General features: G+C 43.5%; 2 protein-coding genes across 7 annotated transcripts in view; one reads left to right on the top strand and one right to left on the bottom strand.

The window, feature by feature from the left end:
• Positions 1 to 17,196, bottom strand: part of KIAA0753 (KIAA0753 ortholog) — a 49,274-nt gene extending 32,078 nt beyond the window's left edge. For 2 of the 6 annotated variants that reach the window (XM_075904894.2, XM_075904899.2), the window contains exons 1-9: positions 17,068 to 17,196; positions 15,135 to 15,283; positions 13,823 to 14,420; positions 11,788 to 11,894; positions 11,456 to 11,518; positions 8,413 to 8,628; positions 7,033 to 7,219; positions 5,254 to 5,480; positions 1,608 to 1,777 (exon numbers count right to left, since the gene is read on the bottom strand). In XM_075904894.2, the coding sequence (XP_075761009.2) occupies positions 1,608 to 1,777; positions 5,254 to 5,480; positions 7,033 to 7,219; positions 8,413 to 8,628; positions 11,456 to 11,518; positions 11,788 to 11,894; positions 13,823 to 14,420; positions 15,135 to 15,224 (1,658 nt within the window). In that variant the 5' untranslated portion in view covers positions 15,225 to 15,283; positions 17,068 to 17,196. Of the gene's footprint in view, positions 1 to 1,607; positions 1,778 to 5,253; positions 5,481 to 7,032; positions 7,220 to 8,412; positions 8,629 to 11,455; positions 11,519 to 11,787; positions 11,895 to 13,822; positions 14,421 to 15,134; positions 15,284 to 15,762; positions 16,197 to 17,024 lie in introns of those variants that run through there. The other 4 variants (XM_075904897.2, XM_075904895.2, XM_075904898.2 and 1 more) reach the window with 4 other exon arrangements.
• On the top strand, positions 17,161 to 21,530 carry TXNDC17 (thioredoxin domain containing 17). The gene is made up of 4 exons (XM_075904901.2): positions 17,161 to 17,410; positions 18,394 to 18,475; positions 19,087 to 19,162; positions 21,238 to 21,530. Exons 1-4 carry the CDS (start codon positions 17,269 to 17,271, stop codon positions 21,304 to 21,306), a joined length of 369 nt encoding a protein of 122 aa, XP_075761016.1. The 5' UTR covers positions 17,161 to 17,268; the 3' UTR covers positions 21,307 to 21,530.
• Positions 21,531 to 24,795: the final 3,265 nt, after the last annotated feature.

The following is a 24,795-nucleotide window of genomic DNA, read 5'->3' as shown; positions in this document are numbered from 1 at the left end:
ACCATGCGTGCCTTTCAGGACGGGGGCAGGGCAGGAGGAGACTTTGCGCGTTCCTCTCGCCCACAAGCCCTGATTGGCCTGGGAGCGGGGGGAGCACACAAAGTCTCCTCCCACCCTGCATGGGGCTTGGCATATAGAGTCAACTGCCAACCACTGCTCATCTGGCAGGTGACTCTAAGCACAATGCTCCCTTGCAGGGCGGGGGCAGACTTTGCATGCTCCACCCCGCCCCCAGACCCTGACTGACCTGGGGACAGATGGGGAAGGGAGCACACTAAGTCTCCTCCCACTGCCAGGGGCGAGGGCGCCTAGAGGGAACTGCCAGATGTTCAAAACAGCTGGCAGTTCTCTCTGGGTGTCGGGGGCAAAGACTTCACACTACCCCACCCACAGACCAATCAAAAATTTCTGAAGTGACCCCTGGTCAAAAATTATTGCCCACCCCTGCTTTAGCAGATCAATTGTCCAGTGGCACTACTAAGTACTTGGCAGACTTCCTGCTTCTGATGTACTTACATTTTTACTATTAGTTTTTGTGCCTTTTGCTGGTTGCTTTTCAACTTCTTTTTTGATCTTCCTAGTTATATTTTTACACTTGACATGGCAGTTTAGGCTCCTTGCTATTTTCTTCACTAACATTCAACTTCCAAATTGAAAAGGATGCCTTTGTGACTCTGTCTTTTAATTAATTGTTTAGCTGTGCGAGCATTTTTGGACCACTTACTGTTTTTGTTTTTATTTTACTTGGGGTATACAATTAGTCTGAGCCTCTATTATGGTGTTTTAAATAGTCTCCATGAAGCGTGCAGACACTTCATTCATGACTGTTCTTTTTAATTTCTATCTAACTAGCTTCCTCATTGTTTAGTTCCCCCCTTTTAGAAGTTAGTTACTATGGTGGATTTCTTGGCTATGTTCCCTCCACAAAGATGGTAAATTTAATTACATGATGATCCTTATTACTGAGCAGCTCAGTTATATTCACCCCTTGGACAAGATCTTGTGCTTTCTTTAGGATTAAATCAAGAACTGACTCTCCCCATGCAGGTTCATGGGGAGAAATTGTATCGCTGCATCTCATCCTGAGGAGACATCCCAAATCCAAATGGGGATAGTAGAAATACACTATTATTACTGGTGTTCATTTTTTTGGCCCTTCTAATCTTCCTGAGTTTTTCCACAATCACCCTCCCAGTCAGGAAATTGATATTATATTTCTATTGCTATTCTCTTAAAGAGTGTGGAATTTCTACCCACTGAGATTCTATGGTACAGTCTGATTAATTTAAAGATTTTTACTATGTTTAACTCTGCTTTCTTTCACATACAGTGCCATTCCCCCATCAACACAAGCTAGTCTGTCACTTCTACATGTTTAGTACCCTACTATTTCCGTGTCCCATTATCATTGTTCCAGCAAGTTTGTGATGCATATTTCTAATCGATATCATCACTTAATATCAAGTACTGAAATTCACCCATTTTGTAATTAGATTTCTAGTATCTGTATACAAGCACTTATAACATTTTTCAATATTTAGCTATCATTACAACTATATTTATAATTACAAATATAAAAATCATTTCCAGTTTGAATGTTAAAATACCGTTTAGGTGAAGAAGATGGAGATGTAGGATTTGGAGGAACCCAAGGTATTCTATTCTCTTTAACAAGTGGCTTGTTCTCTTTTTGCCTGAAAGCTACGGTGGTCTCTTGAAACCGGGCATGCTTTGCTGGAAGCTGCACAGGTCTTGATCTTGGATGCTTACGGATTCCCTTTAAGAAATGTTAACATTCAAAAAATGTTCAGAATTCTAAAAATATATATTCCACACTCTGCATCAAAATTTCTGTCTTAGGGTCAGATCTAAGGAACTAATTCTGAAGAACGGAAATCAAAGGCGGTTTTAAAACAGACCATAATGAGAGTAGGAACGCACCCAAAGAGAGAGTGGTGGGCCCAATCCTTCATTCTTTAGTCATGAAAATAATCCAACTGTATTCAGTGGCAGAATTCACATGAATATGGGTTTTTTACATGTGGGCTATTTGTAAGACTGGACTTGCTGATGAGTAAAGCTATTTAGAGATTTATTACAACTTCTTCAGAAGAGAGTGGCACAACTCAAAACATGGCTAAGAAACCGGACATAATTGTTCAACAGTGGGTAAATTATGAACACCATTTTCCACTCACAAATACGAACTATTCCAACATCTGGTTGAAGCACAGACTGAGGCACCATGTTATGGATTATTTAAAATGTTTAACGTAGCTGTTCACAGGCTTCAGTGATATTAATATAGTAAGAACGCATCTCTCTCTCTCTCTCTATATATATATATATATATATTTAAAAGATTTCCCTGCGGTACGACAGAGGGCTGGGGCTCCTATGGCTGGGCCCTCCTCCCTTTCCCAGCTGCCAGGGGGAAAGCATTTATGAATATTTTTTAAGATGGACATGTCAGTAACACTCATTCATTCTTTTTGCATTTTCTTGCACCAAGGAGGCCATCTGCTGGTTGGAAATGGCATTTACTAAAACACAAGTGGTTGTATAATTGCAATGAATTATTTTAATAAATACAGTAATTCCTCATTTAACACTATAGATATGTTTCAGAAAGTTACCGTGTAAAGTGAAAACGTGTTATGCGTGGTCAATTTTCCCCATTGAAAATAATGGAAAAGCTGGGGGTTGCATTTCAAGCGGTGGTGTCTGTTGGGCATAAGGTTGGGGGAGAAAGGGGACTGGGTTAAAGCAGGGAGGGGAGGTGTTTGGCTCTGGGGAAGGAAAGGGGAGGAGAGGAGAGGAGAGGGGGATTGGGTTGGGAGTATGCCCTTGTGACGGGTCTGCCGGGATCCGCACTGCGACCGGTGAGGGGGGTAGGGGTGTCACTGGGGAACAGTGTGGCAAGCGGCGAACCCTCTGCTGCTTTGCAGAGAGGCAGGGGAAGCCCTGCACAGCCACTGGCAACGGGCTGGCTGGGGAAATTGTGTTATTCCGGGGATGGTCATGTAATTCAAAAAACGTTCCCTTAAAAAAAAAAAAAAAAAAAATCGTGCTATCACGAAAATGTGTTAAGCAGGCACGTGTTAAATGAGACATCATTAATGTCATAGGAGGAAATATTTCAACTTTAAGTCCAAGATGAAAAAACAGCAGTAGAGATGTCAAATGGGAAACAAATGCCATACAATTATTTTCACGCTAATTTTGTGGAAAATGGTTGTTATTGTCAGAAGCTTCAGGGGGTAGCGAAGTTAGTCTGTACAGGATAAATTTAAAAAACAACAAATAGTCTGGTAGCACTTTATAGACCAAGTCATCTGAAGAAGTGGGCTGTGCCCACGAAAGCTCATGATACCATCTACACGTTTTGTTAGTCTATAAAGTGCTACCAGACCATTTGTTGTTTTTTAAGTTTATTAAATTTTCAGTTATTCAATTCATTTCCAGCTGATGGTAATGATGCTCTTTAGTGACTATTTTTTTTTTTTTTTTTTTTAAGAAACCAAAACAGTGGAAATATCCAAGAAGCAAGGAATGCAGAACACTCAGATTCAGGAATGGCCATTCGGGTCCAGTAGATTATTAAGGACTTTATTTCCAGCATTTGGAGTGAGGAGAGAGCATTTAGGATGTGATCCAATGGGCACATAAGTCAGCAGAAAGCCTCCTGTTGACTCCAACATTCTGAAACATGCTGAGTGTTCTCCATTCCTCCTGAAATGAATGGAAAATTTAAACTAGTGCAGCTGAAAGTAGTTGGCTTTAATTACTTTTAATTGAATGTACCTATCTCAAGAGCAATGTCAAAGCCCTTTGCTTTTTTCCATCACTCCTTATGAACTGTTTGAGGCCTTGTCTACATTAACCTCTGCCCCTTGACTTCAGCTATGCAAATAGCATAGCTGAAGTTGACGTACTTACTGCAGCATCTTGCGTGCGGTAAGGTCAGCGGGGACTGAGCTCCCTTCGACCCCTGCTACTCTTTTAGTCCTAATGGAGCACCAAGTCGACGGGGAGTGCTCAGAAATCGATTTATCGCATCTAAGCAGACTCGATAAATCAATAGTGGTAGGTTGATCCCTGTAGTGTGGATCTCTGGTGTAGTGGAGACAAGCCCTAAGGATGCTAATGGGACACTTCTGTTTGAAAAAAAAAAAAAAAAAAAAGGCAACCATAGTACTGTCTGAAAATGCATTACTATTTCCAACACTGACTACAATTTTTATACATGAAACAGAATTCATTTCCTCCCAATACATTTACTAAAAGCATTTGCTAATACTTTGTGTGTCCAGTAGAGCTGTTATCTGGCACTCAACCAGAAAGTTCAATCAACCGGCACTTCTGATAATGCCCAGTACAAACCTTTAATCTTGTAACCGGGACTAGTATTCTGCCCAGCCCATTATGCAATTGCAAATTTTGCACTCTACTTTTATGTAAAAGAGGCAAAAGAGAAATCAGCAAGCTGAAATCAGGGATTTATTCAAAAAAGCAACTTCCAGGGTGTTTCATAGCATCATTACAGATTCAGCCCGATCTCCTGCACCACCTACAATGATAACTGATGTTGATAATGATAACCCTCAGGCACTACAAGATCCTGAAGTGCCTTCTGAATCAAGGAAAGATTAAGTTATGCTCAGTATAGTTTTAGTGATCTGGATGTAGGCCATGTGCTGTTACAGTAATAGGACATATCCTAATATACCCTACTGTACAGTAAACTTTACCAGCATACACCTAAGTGCTTCAAGAAACCAACCCCTCTGCAGTGCAGTACTACTACTTGACTGGTAACTACCCATGTACTATTTTATACTTTATCCACTTTATTGAATTCTAATTCTCTGAAAATTAATATTCCTTTGGTAAAGAATAACTCTCATTTTACCAGAATATTCGATTAACTAACATTCCCCCTTTCCCCAACATACTGGATAACAGCGCTTCAACTGTAGTCAGTTTCACATTTCTGATAGTCAGCTGTTCCTACACCCATCCGTCTTTCACAATGCAACAGAGGACAAGAAAAAAATTTAAAAACAGGAAAATGTGATTATAAAGTGACAGAATCTGGCAGGGACACTCAGAGGCAAATGTCTGAAACTGCTTTTAACTTAGTATATGTTATTCAGTTTCATGGTGATGGCATCCCTTTAACAGTGCCTTCCATTAAGTTAAAGCTCCCATAAGAGGAGAGAGGATATCTTATTTTAAATGTTACTTTTGTACCTGTTTGGCTGGTAACAATACACCTTTTTTCTTCAAGGGTCCATTTTCAAGCACAAGGGCTTTTTTCGCAGGTCTAGCTCTCATCGATGTATCGTGATTTGTTTTTAAAGCTGCATCTCTGTCTGAAGTGTGTGGGTCATGCTTTTGTTGGAATTCTTGACCTGACCAATCAGCATGGCTGCTTAGCTTCTGTGCCAATGGAATATCTGCAACATGTTCATCCTCATCTACATAAGTAATTAAAAATAAACCTTAGTCCCTACTCCAAAGGGCTTCCAATCTATCTGTTCAGTATTTGTACAAAGACTAGCACAATGGGGTGCTGGTTCATGACAGAGACACCTAAGTCCCACTGCATTAAAAATAAACTACCATGATATTGGTAAATGTCCAACTGTTTCCTTTGCCAAATAATGCACAAGGTGGGTCCCTGCTCTGCTTCAGGAAGCAGTTTATATGCTTTGAAAGATTCATGGCACTCAAGGCCACTTGAGGACTAGAAAGAGACAACAACAAACACTACTAGCAGCAGAAGACATACAACTAAGGAGATAACTAGGGACACGCTTTCACATTAGGTTGATGAGAGACAGAATCATTGCACAAATTATTCTCTTAATAAGTAAGGAAAGGAAATTAGCATATGCTGCTCTAAGAAAAACCCTTTGAGGAAGACGCTAGATATAATTATACTAATGTTATACTTTGGGTGCTTTCAGAACGTATCAAATCGCTTCAACTAAATCTCAAAAATAGAAAGAAAATGTAATTAAGCTTGTTTATAGAGAGATTAAATGATTAGCCCACAAACCAGTGACAAAAACAGAAATAAAACCCAGAACTCCTGATTTCCAGTCCTCTGCTCTACCCATAAGCCAATGCTTGTCTGTGCCTTGAAACTAGGAGGAAGGAAAAGGGTAAAGTTACAGTGCAATTGGAAAATCGCCTAGACTTAAGAGATAGATTCTTGGGATTTTTGCCTCTCTCTCTCAAAAGCACAAAAATCTACACAAAACTAGGAACGTGATAGCATAAAATGGCTCCACGTAGGTCCCCCCTTAGCCTCCATGGCAGCAGCATAGAGGAGCAAGTCAGCTCCCTGGGAGCCACCTCCCCAGACTGCATGTAAACATGTAACCTCTGAAACTTTCAGCGGCTACATTTACCAGAATACAAGAATTTTAACATCCCCACATAAAACCAAAGAAATTCTGAGCTAATGCTTTGACGACATCTTTCATTTAACCCAGCTGTGTACAGACATTGCTGCATCTATGGTGCAGATTCCCCAAAAGTGATTAATCTTATATTTTACTAGAATGCATTCATAAATAGCTATGCAGATAATTAAATTTATTTTATATACATCATTCCAATCAACTAGTAAGGAATTATCACCTCAGGTATATACTGAAATATAGACATGTGTGGGTCTCTTTAGAAGAAAATCCAACTGTGCTCCAACGAGTTACAAATAGTATGGCAAAAATATTTTTAAAAGAAAGTTAAATAATGAGATTATAAATTGGTACATGAAGCTGGAGAACCCTCGTAAGGCAACAAGTTGTCATTTCACATGAAGCATTGAAAGAATTGTGTGCCAAAGCTGCAGGGTTCTGGCAACAATACAGTGAGCTAAAACATCACTTTTGTACCATGAATGGGCTATTCTGCACCTCAGACACAAAAAAAAAATATTATGACACGTCATTGCTGATGACTATGCTGTTTATACATTAACCAATTAAATAATTTTAATTAAGTATTCAGAACACATACCAGTCAGGAGTTTTCTACCTACTGATGGTTTCTGCTGCTCTTGTCCAAGTCGCTCCTTTGAGATGGGTGGTTTCTTCTCCTTTTTGGGAGAAGCAATCTTGCTCACTGGAGATTTACCCTGAGACGCCGAGAGACATTTCTTCACATTTTTGGGTGATCGTTTCTTCTCCAGAAGAGATTCCAAATCCTGCCACAATTTTTTTTTCATTAAGTTAATTCCTCATTAAGCTCGGTTTGTAGAATGATGAGATGATACTAATTATTTTTAAATTATCATTCAAAAAGCTTTGTCATATAAGTAACTTAACAATCATACATGAAAATGCCAGTATAATTTACATAGTTATTTATAATGACTAAAGTGAGTTTTCAAACAACATTTAGTTTATTATTCAAATATTTATTACATTTCGTTTGCACATCAAAAATTATTTTATCAGGTTTTAAAAAGCAGACAAGTCCTAAAAAGGTTTATAAAATGTGCCCAGATACATCTTAGGACAACTACTCAATATTCGATGGTTAGTCCACATGTATAGCAGTTTATATTCCAAAAATGCAACCACATAATTGGCATTAATAACCTTTGTTGGCAAGTAATGAATGGGCGATGGAGACTGAATTACTCTCAATACTACAGATAAACCTTCTAGGGCCATTTGTGGGAACAGTGCACAGGGGAAGCTTGTACTTCTGCTGACATGCTGTGTCCATCTTATTGCTCAAGAAGAGAGAACAAAGCTCCTGGGAGGTCAAGCCAGCAGTTTTCACGAACACTAAAATTACACCCATTGTAATCAGGAGAATACTTTCAGGCGATTAAGATATTTTCTAAAAATCTCTCATGGCTGCAGTGTCAGTTGTTCAACAGCTAAAATAGGTAACAACAAATCCACTTTTTTATATGGCCTACAGAATCTTGATCAATTTAAAAAAATCACTTTGGGTTAAAGGTTAGAACAGTAATGCTAATTCTGAAAGCTTCTGTATTGTATCAACAGAAATAAATAAGTGTTTTAAAAAATAAGTATTTAAAAAAAATTAGAGATGCTCTTTTCCCATCATGCACACAACCCAGTGAGCTTCCTCTTGATAATCATATATATGGAAGAAGCATTTCCAATCAAAGTGATTACGGATCATCGTGATGAAGTAAAATATGCACCTATATCTTTACCTCCTAGCTAAGTTCTTATACTACAACCATTACAGCAACATCTGAAAACCATACAGCCACACACCCCAATAACTGTTGCACTTAAGGCATATTTTTACTAGTAATATTTTATCACCCGTGTGTGACAGTTTACATCCAGAACTTAAATGTTTCACCCAGTCTCTTCTACATCAGCTTGAAGAAAAAGTAAGTACTTTCCACACCTCAATTTGTAGCAGAATGTCTGTGATGATGTCAGGAACAGAAGAATCCATTTCTAATTTTGCAGAACAGAGAGACAGTTGTCGAATGAGATTGCCTAACTCCTTATAATGAGCAGGAATCTGATACTCTGAATGATCAGTAAATTGAGTTGCAAACACCTGCAAGGCACGAATGGCTCCTCTGTGGGCAGCTGCTACTCTGGACATCGCTCGAGACTGTGGCACAAAGGAAAGACACAAGTGCCTAAATATCCAGCACTTTTCAAGTGATGATGTTATTCAGAGAATCATAAGAAGAATTTCACTGGTCATTTAAGTAACGATATTTTGTTCTCTGTTAATTGTGATAGAGACATATTTCCCCTTGTGATGAAATTTGGGAGCTGCTTAAGCAGTACAGAAAAGGATAATACTGAAGATTCTAAGGCCATAAGGCAGCGGTTCCCATCCTTTTTTATACCGCAGACCAGCAAACCCATTCACAAACCTTTGGTGGACTGGTAACATTTTTATGCAAACAATGAACATGCAAATATACAAATAAAATGTTACCAGTCTGTCAAAAGCCCTGGCCCCCAGAGCTGCTGCAAACACCTGGCTTCAGCTCCAGCAGTCACCACGTGGCAGGAGGCTGCCACAGCTGAAGCTGGCTGTTCGTGGTGGCTCTGGGGGCTGGGACTGTGGTACACCCCAGCCCCTGACTCCCTAGTGCCAACCTTAATCCCTAGATCCCCCCCACCCCTACTATGCCCTAGCACCAGCCACTGACCCAAGAGTCCGCTGCACTCAACCCCACGTGCCAACCCTGCATCCCAAATGCCTAAGTGCAAACCCTCTGCCCCTTAGAGCTGCCCACCACCAGAGCCCCCAGTGCCAGCCTCCTGTTTCTAGAGCCCCATTGCACTCAACCCCCCCAACTTCTCCAGTGCTAGCCCCCAGTCTCCAATATTAGCCCCATCTCCAGAGCCCCCAACTACTAGCCCTGTCCCCAGGCCCCTCCAGTGCCAGCTCCCCACACTGGACACTTCAGTGCCACCTCCTGCCTCTTAGAGCCTCCCCACCCCTTAGAGCTCTCCAGTACTAGCCCTACCCCCAAAGCCCCCCCCCCCCCCACACACACACCTAGCCCCACACTGCCTCCCAGCCACCAGCTGAGCACTGCTGCCTGGGTCACAGCTGCTCTAAGGATGTCATGCAGGGCTCTGTGCAGCAAATCACTCTTCCATATCCAGGAGAAGATCCCACCCCTGCCAGGCACTGGTTGGGGCAAGACACAACAGCCACAGTGAGAGGGGAGGCACTGGGCGGTGTACCCCAGTCCCAGCCCCCAGAGCCGCTACAGCCCGGCACCAAGCAGTTTGTGGCCCGGCACTGGTCCACAGACCAGAGGTTGGGAACGAATGCCATAAGGAACCACTGTGATCATAAAGTCTGAGCACCTGTATAACAAATACCAGAGAACTTCCCCCATATAATTCCTAAAACAAATCATTTAGAAAAACAGCCAATTTTGATTTAAAAATTGTCAGTGAGATTCGACCACCACACCACACTACACTGTGCCAATGATTAGTAACTCTCACCGTTACAAATGTATGTCTTATTTCCAGTCTGAATTTGTCTAGCTTCAGCTTTTAGACAATTGAATTTCTCTGCTAGATTGAGAAGCCCATTATCTAATTTGTTCCTCAAGTATATACTGATACAGCGTAATCCAGTCAGTCCTTAATCTTCTCTTTGTTTAACTAAATAAATTGTGCTCCTTGATTCTATCACTATAAAAGGGGATGTTTTCTAATCTTTTAAAAAAAATTCTTGTGGCTCTTTTCTGAACTCTCTCCAATTTATCAACATCCTTCTTGAACTGTGGACACCAAAACCAGGCACAGTATTCCAGAGCAGTCCCACCAGTGCCAAATGAAAAGGTAAAAACACCTCTGTACTCCAGCCCCAGGCTCCTCTGTTTATGTACCCTGGGATCTCATTAGCTCTTTTGTCCATAATATCACACTGGGAGTGCATGGTTCTACTGATTATTCACTGTGACAACAAAATATTTTCCAGAGTCACTGCTTCCCAGGATAAAGTCTCCCAGCCTGTAAGTCTGGGCCTATATTCTTTGCTCATAAATTATACATTTACATTTAGCTGCATTAATGCATATAGTGTGTTTGCTCAGTTTACTGAGCAATCCAGATTACTCTGAATCAGTGGCCCATCCTCATTCTTGGAAACTAGTTTCCAAATTTTTTGTCTCATCTCCAAACTTTAGCAGTGATGATTTTCTAAATCATCGATGAAAATATTAAATAGCATAAGGCCAAGAACTGATCCCTGCAGGACCCTACTCGAGACAGATCTATTCAAGAATGTTTCCTGTTTTAGTTACATTTTTAGATCTGTCAGCCAATTAACCCATTTAATGTCTGCCAAGTTAATTTTATTAGAGATAAAAGGTGGCTGATGTAATATCTTTTATTGACTCAACTTCTGTTAGTGAGAGTGGAAAGCTTTTGAGCTTACACAGAGTTCCAAAAAAGATACTACCTCACTCGCCCTGTCTTTTTAATATCCTGGGACAAACATAGCATACCATATCATTGTATTATTTTAATCAAAATGTCATGTGGCAACAAGTCAAAATGCCTTATAGAAGTCTAAGTATATTATTATATTATGTCAACACTATTACCTTTATCACCCAAGCTTGAAATCTCATTGAAAATAATCAAGTTAGTCTGACAGAACATATTTTCCAAAAACACAGGCTGACTTGCATTAATTAAAACAGCTGCCTGTAGCTTTTTTATTAATCGATGTTATACTGTCAATATGCCAAATATTATGCTAGCCTAAACTAAAGCAGCTGAGTTAAATCCAAAATGGACGTTGTGACATATGAAGTCTGAAAATACCTCTCCAATACCGTTATAATTAAGGAGGCTTTGTAACTGTTACCTAGAAACTGCATTAACCAAAAGATCTTTCAAGATTCCAAACATTTGTTTTCAGAAAGATATGATCCAAGTTCAATACATCTTACCTTCTTAGTGTGTTTGATTTTAAGAGGACTCAGCTTCTGCAAGTCTTCCTGGATTTCTTTTACCTGTTTATTCAGAAAACAAAATCACAGTCAGAACCAGCTATATGTGTGTATACATTAAAGATAGGCCTGTTCTGTAAAGTCTAGGTCCAGATCTCAATTTTCCAATGGCATTTTGGTTAATCCCATTACAATGGTATGGCCCAGCCATGAAATTCAGATCCAAATTAGAACTTCCCTGAATTTCAAAGGCTTTTGTGTCAGTCCAGTTCTTTGCATACAGAATACACAATATTTTATATTCTTCCTTTTAAAACATTATCTGTTAATACCTGTTGCTGGAGGACATACAGCATCCGAGCAGACCGTGCAGCTTGCTCCTGCCTCCTAATGCAGACTCGTCGCTCTTCATCAGGATCCAAGATTTCTTCGCATCTCTCTGAAAAGTGTTATTTTTGCAAAACACAGAGATTTAGGTCTTGGCAACCCAATTAATCTGAGAAAATGCTGATTTAAAGTAAATGTGTGAACTTTACCTACCAAGGAAGCTTCATTCATGTAGAATAAATTCACAATGTATCCTGACTTTGTCAAGGCATTATCTTGAACTATGATTTTATCTACATATTCTGTATAATCTTAGGATGTTTTTACATATTCTTATCCAATATTGATCAAGTAAATCTTGTCAGCATTATTATGATCTCCCAAATCAAATCACAGTTATGGCAGTACTGTAAGGAAAGTCTTTAAACATATTGCTAAAGATTATAAAAGTGTCAATATAGCACCAAACCTAAAAAAAATAATTAATCACTCCACTGCCCAAGTTCCTCAACCCTGATATAAGTGAATCCCTTCCAACAAGCAAGAGTTCCAACAACCATTGGTCTCGTTCCAGTAACTGCTAATAAAGGTTCTAACTGTGATGCTGATTTTTGTAATCTGAAAATCTATTTAAAGGGAACAAGGCTAAAAACATCACCAGTGCATTTCACACACGCAATTAAATGGCAAGGGTTTTTTTCTTTTTTTTTTTTTACTATCAATACGGCTTGGATTTGAAGCTATACTACATACTACCTTCCTAATACCCTGAATGACAAATCCATTTGTCTTAAGAAAAAGAAAAAAAAATCTTTGAAAATGTGTACACACACAAGCACAGCTTCTAGTCCAAGACTAAAAATGGAGAGAAGAACAGAGAAACAAACTACAGGCAGTCCCCGGGTTACGTACAAGATAAGAACAAACCTACAGTCCCTAAGTTGAATCTGTATGTAAGTGGGAACTGGCATCCAGATTCAGCTGCTGAATCTGGACACCAGTTCTGACTTACATACAGATTCAACTTAAGAACCCCAGGCGTCCCCAAGTCAGCTGCTGCTGAAACTGATCAGCAGCTGATTCCAGGAAGCCTGGGGCAGAGCAACTCTGCCTCGGGCTTCCTGTAGTCAGCCGCTGGTCAGTTTCAGCAGCAGCTAACTTGGGGACGCCTGGGGCAGAGCAGCTCGGGTGCTGCTGGGTTGGTCCAGTAGCGCGGCCGCTCCTCGGCGCTACTGGACCAACCCAGCAGCACCCGAGCTGCTCTGCCCCAGGCGTCCTGATTCAGCCACTGCTGAAACTGATCAGCAGCGGCTGAATCAGGACTCCTGGGGCAGAGTAGCTGGGGTGCTGCCGGGTTGGTCCAGTAGCGCCAAGGAGCGGTGCTGTGGGACCAACCGGCAGCGCCTCACCTGCTCTACCACAGGCCCCAGGCTTTGCTCCACATCTCCCTGGTCTGCTGAGGGGGGCACTGGCTGTGTCCCCCCAGCAGACCAGAGAGACGCGGAGCAAAGCGGCGGAGGACCCGGGCCAGACCCGCTGCGCTTCCAGATCAGCTGGAAGCGCCGCAGTCCGGCCCGGGTCCTGCGCGGCTTTGTTCAGCGTCTCCCTGGTCTGCAGACCAGAGAGACCCTGAGCAAAGCAGCGCAGGACCCGGGGCCGGACCTGATCTGGAAGCGCCACGGGTCCGGCCCCGGGTCCTGCGCCGCTTTGCTCCCCGTCTCCCTGGTCTGCTGGCTCCCGCAGCAGACCAGGGAGACGGGGAGCAGCTTTTCTCGCCCCGGAGGCGAGAAAATCCCCGTTCGTATCTGCAGATCCTACATAAGTCGGATCCGCGTAACTCGGGGACTGCCTGTATAGTAACCAGTAGCGGATTTGGGGCAGGGCGAGCGGGGCGGCTGCCCTGGGCCCCGCGCTTGCAGAAGCCCCACGCATGTGCCGGGGCGCCACAGCACATGCACCATGTCAAAGGCGGGGGCCCCGCGGCACTCTCATCTGCCCCTGATAGTAACGCTACATAAAAATAATTGTTGTGTCATTCACCTTTTTTAGTCAGTTCTTCAATTTTCTGGATGCAATGTCTCAGTTCTTTTTGTAGTCGTCTGACTTCCTGTGTACTTTTATCTTCACTTTTTTTCAGGCTTGGCTTGGGCCCTGGTCCTGGGTCATGGGTAGGTGGAGAATCTGAAACAGGTGGCTTTAACTTGCCCTGAGTTGCTGTGTAGAGATACATTTTTGCACCAGAGTTAGTAGTCTCCATTTTGGAAGGTTGACCATGTTGCTGATGATATTTCAAGTATGTCCTAGATTTTGATACACTCCTTTCTTCAGGATTTTCAGATGCTTCATTCTTACATTGCTCAGATGTCTGGAGGAACACTGATTTATTCTCTGCTTCTTTCACCTGCTCTTCTAAGTGTCTTCTTTTTACATCCCTTTTGGCTAGTTGGATGGCCAGTTTCAGTTTGTCTTCAGATATGACGGAAAATGTGACAGAACTTCTTAAATTGGCATCATCACCACCACCTAGATCTCTCTGGCCATCAGGTGGCTTCAGTTTTTCTATTATAATAGGACAAGGGCTGGAGAATCTGACAGCCAAGTTCTCTGGAGCTACAGGAACATTTCTATTAAACTGGAGCTGTTTCACAGATTAAAACAAAAAGTCCATATTATATAGCTTATTGCACAGATGAGGCACCTTGAACATAAAATAATAATGACAAATGTAACTCCCTTCACATTACAATTTATTATATCACCAGGGCTCGACAAATGATTCAATCCACTCGCCCGTGGCGAGTAGATTTTAAGCCGGTGGGGCCGCGCAGCGCAGTATGCACAGCGTGCGCTTCCGCGTGGCTGGCGAGCGAGGCTTGCCACCACTTGGCGAGCCCTGCATATCACTATGCAGGTAATAGTCATTTTAGTCTTACAGCATCCTTCCACTTCACTGGGCCAGATTTTTAAAGGTTGTTAGGTGGAGCAGATGCTTAGTGGGGTTTTCAAAAGCATTTAAATGCCTAATTCCCATTTTCAACATGTAGCTCAAAGAGTTTTAGCACTGCACAATGTCATAATAAATATTTAAAACATAAAAGCAAAATAGTCACAGGTGAGAAGGAAAGGATAAAGACAGATATTACATTTACACATTTTTATCTTTAGAGCTCAAAGCACTTTATAAAGGAAGGGTAAATATGCCAATGGATGTTGGTGACACATGAAAGTAGGCAGGCAAACTTGACACTACAACTGTGCACAGAACCAGTGTCAGGAAGCAGATTAAATGATAAGCTTAACAAAACAGAATAGCAACACTGAGAACTCATCACGAGCAGAAATCAAATAATACCTGTGTCTGAAGATGCCTCACTTCATTCTTTTCTGCTTGGGTTCTGGATGCAAATGGATCATAGATTGTGGCTGGTCTGCTTGGTCCCATCACATTAAAAAGAATATAAGGATGTTGAACATCCACTGTTATCTGTAAACCGGCCTCTGCTAAAATTATAACAAGTTGGGGATTGTGTTTAAAAATAAGACAAAGTCCAACAAATGTAATAGTTTAACAGGCAAAACACTAACTCGTGGAAATAATTTTGAGAACATGCTTTTTTGTAGTGGCATGGGCTGGAAGCAAAGTGGGGGATATGTTCACATTTTCTGATGTACTAGGTACACCTTACATTCTGTGAAGGCCCCAGGGAATGCTCACATTAGCAGCCATAAGGAATGTATAAGGTTAAGGCAGAACTTTTGCAGATGTTATTACTAGGACAAGGAAACTGATCTATGGGAAAAAAGTTAATGAAAACTTGGCCCAAAATGTTAAGACACCAAAGAGACAGTGCATAAAGTGTGGAATATATTGTTGTCAGAATCTAGTAGGCCAATGGAGAGTACACACCTGGATACCTTATATTCTTCAGTGTAAAGGGAAATAAAATAACAAATCATAAAGCCCTGATATATAAACTCACCAGCAATTACTTCTAGGATGGAGCAGAGGGCTCCCGAGAGACCCCTAAATTCAAACAATATCAAGATCAAATATAATGACTCTGCTTCTTTCTCTCCAGCCTAAATTACACACTGCCTAATCCTGCTTCCCAGAAAGTTCTCTCTTCGCTCTATGTCCCAACCATGCAGTTTACCGTTGGAACAAGTGTTGGTTTCTCTGCAGCTCTTGCCAGGATTACTCAGCTACTCTACATCTTTAGATGTAAAGTTTTCACATAATATAAGGATACATCGACGTTTTTCCCTTGTCTGTAAGGCTATGTCTAGACTGCAAGCCTCTTTCGAAAGAGGCTTTTTCGAATGATACTTTCGAAAAAGCCTCTTTCGAAAAAGAGCGTCTAGATTGCAAGCGGAACTTTCGAAAAAGCAAGCCGCTTTTTCCAAAGAGAGCACCCAGGCAGCCTTGATGCTCTCTTTCGAAAAACCCGTTTGCATTCAAGAACGCCTTTTTTCGAAAGAGCACTTTCGAAAAAAGGCGTTCTTCCTCGTGAAATTAGGTTTACCGCCATCGAAAGAAAAGCCGCGTTCTTTTGATTTAATTTCTAAAGAACGCGGCTGCAGTCTAGACGCAGGTGATGTTTTTTCGAAAAAAGGCTACTTTTTTCGATAAAACCCCTGAGTCTGGACACAGCCTAACTGTTAACGCTACTCTACCGCTGCTACCCTTCCATAACTAAACAGAGGCTTCCGAATCCATTTCAATCGGGCTCCTTCTCTATTCCACAGCCTCCCTGCTTCATTTCACAGAATCCTGGAAGGCGCCGGGAAAGGCCATTGAAGGCCTCCCCAGCGCCTACATTCCAGCCCTTCCTAGTCCCTGTTTCCTGCGGGAGTTTCTCCTTTGTTCTCTGACCCCGTCCACTCACGCCCAAGAACGCGGCGTCCTTCCGCTCCCTTGGGAGAGCCTCCCAACCCGCCTTTGCCGAGCAAGCCTCCCTGCCGCCGCTGAAGAGCCCCGGGAGCTACCGTGGCCGCCCCCGTGGGACCGAGTGGGGCCCGCAGCCTGTGGCGAGACTACGGTGCTTATCCCGACAGGGGCAGTCCAGCAGGGCGCTGGGGCGGCGGGAGCTCTGGGCGTGGGGACCCGGGGCCCTAGCGCCGTGGGAGCCCGGGGGGAGAGGCCCCAGGGAAGGAATGAGGGAGCTGAGGTTCCCCCCCTTGCTCCCCACCGCCCCGCTCCGACGCGGGCGCACAAGACCCCACGGGGGAAGGGGGCACCCACCGCCGACCGAGGGCTGACAAAGCGCCGAGGCTCAGAGACTCACCATGACAACCGTCGCGAGGGCTGCTGGGCAAGCTACGGCTAAGGGTGCCCGAGGCGGCCAATCCGGCGGAGGCGGGTGGGGCGAGCGGCGCGTGTCCTCTCCAGGCCGCCGTCGGGCCCCGCCCGTTAGGGCAGGGTTTAGCGGGCCGGGGAGGCACGGCCGGAAGTGGAGCCGCGGGCAGCTGCTATCGGTAGCGGGATCATGGGCTGGCAGGAGCAGGCGGTGCGGGGCTACGGCGAGTTCGTGCAGGCGGCCCAGCAGCACCGCGGCCGGCCCGTCTTCGCCTTGTTCTGCGGCGACAAGGACGCGCGGGGCACGAGCTGGTGCCCGGACTGCGTGACCGGTGAGCCGGGAGGGGCCCCGTCCCGCCATGGCCCTCGGGCTCCTCTTCCGCGTCGCCCCCGAGACTCCCGCTCCCCTAGCCCAGCCCCCTCGGTCGAGTCTTCCACGTCTCTGCTATCCCCGGGGGGCGCGGCAGGAGCCCCGGGCGCGGGGAAAGGCGGCGGCTGTAGCGAGCCTGGCCGCCCCAGGGCTGTTGCGACGCGCCAAAGCGCTGCAGGGAGCAGGGGACTCGAGCGCTCCGCCGTGCTCCCCGCCGCATTTCAAAGGGGCAGCGCTGCAGGGAGCCCCGGGGTCATCGGGGAAGTCCCCCAGCTGCTGCTGCTTTGAAACGCTGTGGGGAACCTGGTGTCAGGCTGCGGGTGGCGTTTCAAAGTGTCAGCGCTGAGTGGGGCTGGAGGTCATTCCTCTGCTTACCCCCAGCTCCACAAGGTATTGCTGCTTAGAAGCACCTTCTCTTCCCCCGCTTGCTGCCCCTTTCTGATACAGGCAAGGGATGATATGATAAGCATTTGCTTATCAGACAGTCAACTAGTTGTTCACATCCCTAGTGGCTGCAGCCCCTGTCCTTGAGATGCGGAGCAGCCTCTGTCTGTGGGGAGCTCAGATCCCTCCCTGTGGATAGAGGCTGCTTCATGGCAGCCACCCCCTGCTGCTCCCTCTGATAGAGGCAGCAGCGCAGAGCCAGTGCTGGGGGGAACCGGCTTTTAAGCCAGCTCCCCCCAGTACTGGCTCCTGCCTGTGTGCTCCTCCCCTACTGTCTCTGTGCTCCCACTGTGCTGTAGTCAACAAGATTGACTGATAAGCCTAGGCTTATTAGTTAGTGGTATAGTTGACTACACATTGATATCTCTAGAGGAAAGCATGGTGACTAATGCATGAAGCAAAATGAGCAAGACAGTCTGAAAGCGTAAGCATTAGAGGCGAGAGATAAGACACTACAGTATTAATACTTAACAATTGTAATCTAACCTTGGTACTCTTTAGCTGAACCAGTTGTGCGGAGTGAACTAAATAGCCTGCCTGATGGAGCTGTATTCATCTACTGCCAAGTTGGAGATCGAGCCTAGTAAGTGCTGAAAAATTATGTATTCTAATGGCTTCTTGTGATATTCATGCTAAAATAATTCTTTAGTTATGTATACTGTCTCAAAACAAATCTGACATATGTTCCAACGGTTCTCATTGAGCTGGCTCAGTGGGAAACTGTTTCAAATGTTTCAATTCTAATTATACTTATCCTCATCTAGAAGACTTGTAAAAACTTGTTACCTTTATGTGTAAGATCATCCCTCATCACAGTAATATAACAGTTGAACTGAACATTTAATCCACTTAATCTAAATGCAGCCATTTTGTGCTTTCTAACTACTGTCTTAGATCTAAAGGTTGGACTTCAAGTGGTAATCAGAGCGTGGAGAATTCACCATCTGAAAGCTGCAGAATAATTAACTGCTAAGGTTGCAGCACTTAATGATAATTTGATCCAAATTCTTTGCAACCATGATTTTGATTTACTTTGGTGGTCACTGTTTGTTTGCATTAAATATGGAATCAGACTTTCCTATTTCCCTTGAGTTTTACTAATGATTATGCAAGAAACAGTAACTGTTATTTTGCCCTCCAAACAGAAGGTAGATATTTTTGCATAAAGTTAACTAACCAATTCTTTTGCAACAGCTGGAAAGACCCCAACAATGAATTCAGAAAGAATCTGAAACTAACTGCAGTGCCAACACTACTTAAATATGGGACAGTAAGTATTTAATTATTTGAACTTGTGTACACTAAAGTCAGAGAAACAAATTTGAGTCTGGCGGAGTGAACAAGGGGCCCTGCACTCCACTGTTCTGCTAACTTCATTCATTCGTGGCTAGTGTAAAACAATCTATTAAAGTACTTAACCCTTTTCACATTAGTTCATTGTTTGGAACTATCTTGAGTGAACCCACTTTATGCAAAACTTGATATTCGTTCTCTGAACTTGGGGTTAGCTTTTCGAAAAGAGCTCTGAACACCGTTGAAGTATTCAGGAAAATGTATTCCTGAACTGCAATAGCATTGAAGTTCCATTCTGGAACCTTCAAAGGCACAAACTATTGGAGGTTGTGTTGAAAATAGAATGAGATTACAAAAGCACAGTATTTAGTATTCTTAACCTTTGTAGTTTGTTTTATTATTTGGGAAAAGGTGAGCAAGGTGAGGGTAGAATAAATCTGAACTGGACAAATTTCTGCAGCTGTTTCAAACACCTAATTCACTTCCGTATAACCCCAAGTCTAGGGGAAAAACCCTACAAAATATCAAGTTTTGCATAAAGAAAGAAAACCAGCTTATTAGTCTCTAGCTCAGTGGTCACCAGTCGGTCATTCGCAGCGCCCCTAGGAGTCGATCGCCATGGCCAGCTAGCCACCCTTCTTAGTGTATGATGCAATCTTGGCAGCTGCCCCCCTCTGTTAACTTTCCAGTTTGGGGCAGGGGTGAGAAGAGGTGTGCGGACACATGCATTGCCAACTCTTGTCTCCTGCTCCAAGAGGGGGTGGGCTGGGCCTGCTCACGTGGTATGCTGGGGACCAGGCTACATTATGCTGTTCTCCGTGGACTGTGCATGGTTGGAGAACCTCTTCCCCAGCACCCCATTGTACCTGGGCTCTGGCTGCCTGCAGGCAAAGGGACCAGGCAGGGAAGAGACACTCCTTCCTCCCCCCCCCCCCCCCCCGCTATCCTTGCCCCTTAGTTACTCCCAGGAGGCTGCAAGTCCCAGCACTGCTGCCCTGCTGGTGTGCACGCTGGGGGCATACGGATGAGGGGGTGAAGGAGGATGGGAGGGGGCAGGGGTTGCACTGAGGAGCATGGGGCAATGAGGGGATCAGGCTGGGGCTGAGGGGAGTGAGGCTGGAGTAGAGGGAAGATGTGAGGGGAGTTACAATTTGCAGAAGCTGCATTTTCCTTTATTCCCCACTTCTTTGCCTCCCTCCACAACCAGCCTTTCTGCATTACTCCCCCAATTCCCTTCTGTTCCCGGACTCCCTCTCGTACTCCCACCCCACACCCTCTCCTGCCACTAAATGCTCTTCCAGATCCTGCCCTCACCTGATCCTGCATCCCTATCCCACTCACTGGCAGTCCTGTCTATTGAGCTCCTCATTTTTGTTCCTGACCCAAAGCTTAAGGGGGTCCACAAAATCGAACAACTCTGGAACCCCAGGAAAGTAAATCTGGCCTAGGGGAAGCCCTGAACCTCAGTCCTCCCTCTCCTATGGGAACTGAAGTCCCAAAGAGTGAGGGGTCTCAGTTTGGGGCCACATCAGTGAGAGTTGGTGGTTTTGGGAGGAGTTTTTTGTTTCTCACTTGGTGGTCCCCAACTGATTTTTTTTTTTCCTGTGGGTCAGGGGCCACTGACCCAAAAAAGGTTCCCCTCCCCTGCCATAAATCAAGAAAACACTGAAATCTTTTGTGTTGGACATAATGTTTTACTTTATTTAAAATGAAGTTTGATAAACTAACATGAAAGTTAAAATGCTTAATCTGTTTAATAATTTAAACTGTTCTCCCCAGCTGCAGCCCTAGCAAAATGGGTCTGGTGTAATTATGTAATTAACAGTGAGTTTCTATTAATGGGTAGTTGACAGGTTTGGAGAGGGTGAGGTCTCAGGGAAGGGATGGGGTAGATCCTGGCTTGCCATGACACTTAAAGTGATCTTAAGTGTAAGAAGATTGGACATGACTGCTCTAGTTAGAGTTCAGTACCATTATGCTGAGCGAGGAACTCCATAAAAAGACCTGACACTTTGAACTAACTTTCTTGCAACTATCTTTGTTTTTTTTTAGCTTCAGAAGTTGGTAGAAGAAGAATGTCTGAACAGAGAGCTCGTGCATATGTTGTTTACTGAAGATTAAGTTTGTTCTCTTCTTTAGTCAATCATTTATCTAGTAAGTAGGTACTCGTCTTCAAGCTGATGATTACACTGACTGTCTCCTTTAAATGAAAGCAAAGTCTGAATGGAGATAGGCGGCCAAAATTAATGCCACTGGTACTGCTTGTACAGAGCATGGGAGGAGAATCTTGTAACATTAAGCAAAGTAACTGATTCTTATGCTGAATTAAACTCAAGTGCAACAAACTGGGTATAGCAATCTTTTTTTAATAGGCTGGACACTCTCTATTGATCAAGGAAGTGAAATGTTTAAGAAACAGGCCAAGTCTGCACAATGTCATTGCACACTCAACAAGTAGATGAACAAAGCTATGTAACTCATTTATTGCAAGAAAATACTTACTTAGGTTAACCCTTAACCTAAACACTTGACTCACCTGTATAAGTAAAGCTCCATGAGAGTTGAGCTACAGCCACGGACAATAGGAGTAAGGGCAGACGGACCATAAATTTTTAACCCAATGGTGATTAAAATTTAATATGCAATAACTATACTTACTGCATTGTACATTCCAATGTCTTTTAATTCTCTGCTTATTGATGCATTTTCTATTTAAAGGAATGTTGTCATAAGGTACAGCAGGCTATTCGTGGGAAATACTGAAACCTTGGCTTTGGAAAGTCATCTTGCTCTAGCAAGGATGCTCCTATGCCAGCTTCCCTTAATCTGCCTCTAACACCTTCCCCACATGGAGATTTTAACTAAAAATGGAAGAATCAGCACTGACTGTCCATCTTGGTATCAACTGCCTCCCCATGAATAACATACAACAGCAATCCTAAGGAAGGGTAGAAGGGAGAACAGCAAAATAGAGACAATGGATTTTGGGAAGGTGGATTTTGGTAAGCTCAGAGAGCTGATGGGTAAGTTCCCATGGGAATCAAGACAGGGGAAAAACTGAGGACAGTTTGAGTTTTTCAAAGGGACATCTTTTGAAAATCATGGGAGACAAGAGATTTCAGAATACTGGAAAAGGGTAAATTGGTACTGGATTTATAAAAAGGGAAATAACAACAACCCAGGAAACTACAGACCAGTTAGTTTAACTTCTGTGCCAGGGAAGATAATGGAGCAAGTAATTAAGGAAATCATCTGTAAACACTTGGAAGGTGGCAAGGTGATAGGGAACAGCCAGCATGGATTTGTAAAGAATAAATCATGTAAAACCAATCTGATAGCTGTCTTTGATAGGATAACGAGTCTTGTGGATAAGGGAGAAGTGGTAGATGTGGTATACCTAGACTTTAGTAAGATGTTTGATACGGTCTCCCATGATATTATCAAACTAGGAAAATACAACTTAGATGGGGCTACTATAAGGTGGGTGCATAACTGGCTGGATAACTGTACTTAGAGTAGTTATTAATGGTTCACAATCCTGCTGGAAAGGTATAACAAGTGGGGTTCTGCAGGGGTCTGTTTTGGGAGAGGCTCTATTCAATATCTTCATCAACGATTTAGATATTGGCATAGAAAGTATGCTTATTAAGTTTGCAGATACCACCAAGCTGGGAGGGGTTGCTACTGCTCTAGAGGATAGGGTCATAATTCAAAATGATCTGGACAAATTGGAGAAATGGTATGAAGTAAACAGGATGAAGTTTAATAAAGACAAATGCAAAGTGCTCCACTTAGGAAGGAACAATCAGTTTCTCACATACAGATTGGGAAGAGACTGCCAAGGAAGGAGTACGGCAGAAAGGGATTTAGGGGTTATAGTGGACCACAAGCTGAATGAGTCAACAGTGTGATGCTGTTGCAAAAAAAGCAAACGATTGTGGGATGCATTAACAGGTGTGTTGTGAGCAAGACACACAAAGTCATTCTTCCGCTCTACTCTGCACTGGTTAGCCCTCAGTTGGAGTATTGTGTCCAGTTCTGGGCACCGCATTTCAAGAAAGATGTGGAGAAATTGGACAGGGTCCAGAGAAGAGCAACAAGAATGATTAAAGGTCTAGAGAACATGACCTATGAAGGAAGGCTGAAAGAATTGGGTTTGTTTAGTTTAGAAAAGAGAAGACTGAGGGGGGACATGATAGCCGTTTTCAGGTATCTAAAAGGGTGTCATAAGGAGGAGGGAGAAAACTTGTTCATCTTGGCCTCTGAGGCTAGAACAAGAAGCAATGCGCTTAAACTGCAGCAAGGGAGGTTTAGGTTGGACATTAGGGAAAAGTTCCTGTCAGGGTAGTCAGACACTGGAATAAATTGCCCAAGGAGGTTGTGGAATCCCCATCTCTGGAGATATTTAAGACGAGGTTAGATAAATGTCTAGTAGGGATGGTTTAGACAGTATTTGGTCCTGCAATGGGGGCAGGGGACTGGACTCCATGACCTCTCGAGGTCCCTTCCCGTCCTAGTATTCTATGACATGATTCTACGATACATACTGACCTAGGTGCAGGCCTGGGTCTTAATTGACAGCATGACACAGAGTAACAAACTCCCCCTTCTGAGAGGCAAGGGGTGGTAATTAGCTAGCAGAGGATGACAACCTGATAAGTCAGGAGCGATGTGTAACTTGTTTGTACCTGTGAATAAAAGTGCACCTCAAAGGGTGGTCATCAACTGACAGTGGTGGGGAATGCTAAAATCCAGCACAGCTGGGTGTCAGTTGTGCACCAGCAAGTCTGTTTGCTGACTGTTAATGAATGTCACTTGACAGTAAACCTAGTCAGATACTTTTGACCCTATCTGATTTGTGGTCTCTGGGGGCACTCTTGGGAGTCTTTCAGGTTGGCTAATGCACTAGACTGGGGAGCACATGCATGCACACAGCTGAAAGTTTGTCACTGACAGAGTAGATAATCTGTCAGGAACCTATTGGGACAACCACATGTGACTGACTACACCAAGCAGGTTGCCTACCCATATTCACTTTTCTTACTGCACATCAGGATGGTTTGTCTTTAATAGATTTTACTTAACATTTAGCCAGAGCAGTTTCATTTAGACAGATTCAATACTAAAAAATTAAATTTTGATTGTAAACTTCTGCTATAAACAACTGACTTAACTCTACCATCTGTAAGTCAGTTACAGTTTCCATGATCTCTCTATTGTTCCTGTCTCACTGTGGTAATGCAGTCACTTCACTACTGTTTACAACTGTAGCCTCATGTTTTGTAAAGAGTGAGCAAGACAAGCTTTTAAAGGGTGTGCACAGACAAAGCTTGATACCAGACAGTATACAGACTTTAAACAGTGACTAACAGTTTAGGGGGCAGTTGCTAAATCTTACTAATTTTCTGAAACTGACGGGCTACGTCTACACTGGCCCCTTTTCCGGAAGGGGCATGTTAATTTCAGCTATCGTAATAGGGAAATCCGCGGGGGATTTAAATATCCCCCGCGGCATTTAAATAAAAATGTCCACCGCTTTTAGAAAAGCCGGAAAAGAGCGTCTACACTGGCCCCGATCCTCCGGAAAAAGCGCCCTTTTCCGGAGGATCT

Source organism: Pelodiscus sinensis, chromosome 21, assembly GCF_052426305.1.
Source record: "Pelodiscus sinensis isolate ZL-2025 chromosome 21, ASM5242630v1, whole genome shotgun sequence".
Lineage (NCBI taxonomy): Eukaryota > Metazoa > Chordata > Testudines > Trionychidae > Pelodiscus > Pelodiscus sinensis.
This window is presented reverse-complemented; position numbering and strand designations above follow the sequence as displayed.

Coding starts and splice junctions, on each gene's coding strand:
- TXNDC17 (XM_075904901.2), top strand. CDS start 17,269: ATGGGCTGGCAGGAGCAGGCGGTGCGGGGCTACGGCGAGTTCGTGCAG. Junction 17,411..18,393: donor GTGCCCGGACTGCGTGACCG/GTGAGCCGGGAG, acceptor GGTACTCTTTAG/CTGAACCAGTTGTGCGGAGT. Junction 18,476..19,086: donor CAAGTTGGAGATCGAGCCTA/GTAAGTGCTGAA, acceptor CTTTTGCAACAG/CTGGAAAGACCCCAACAATG.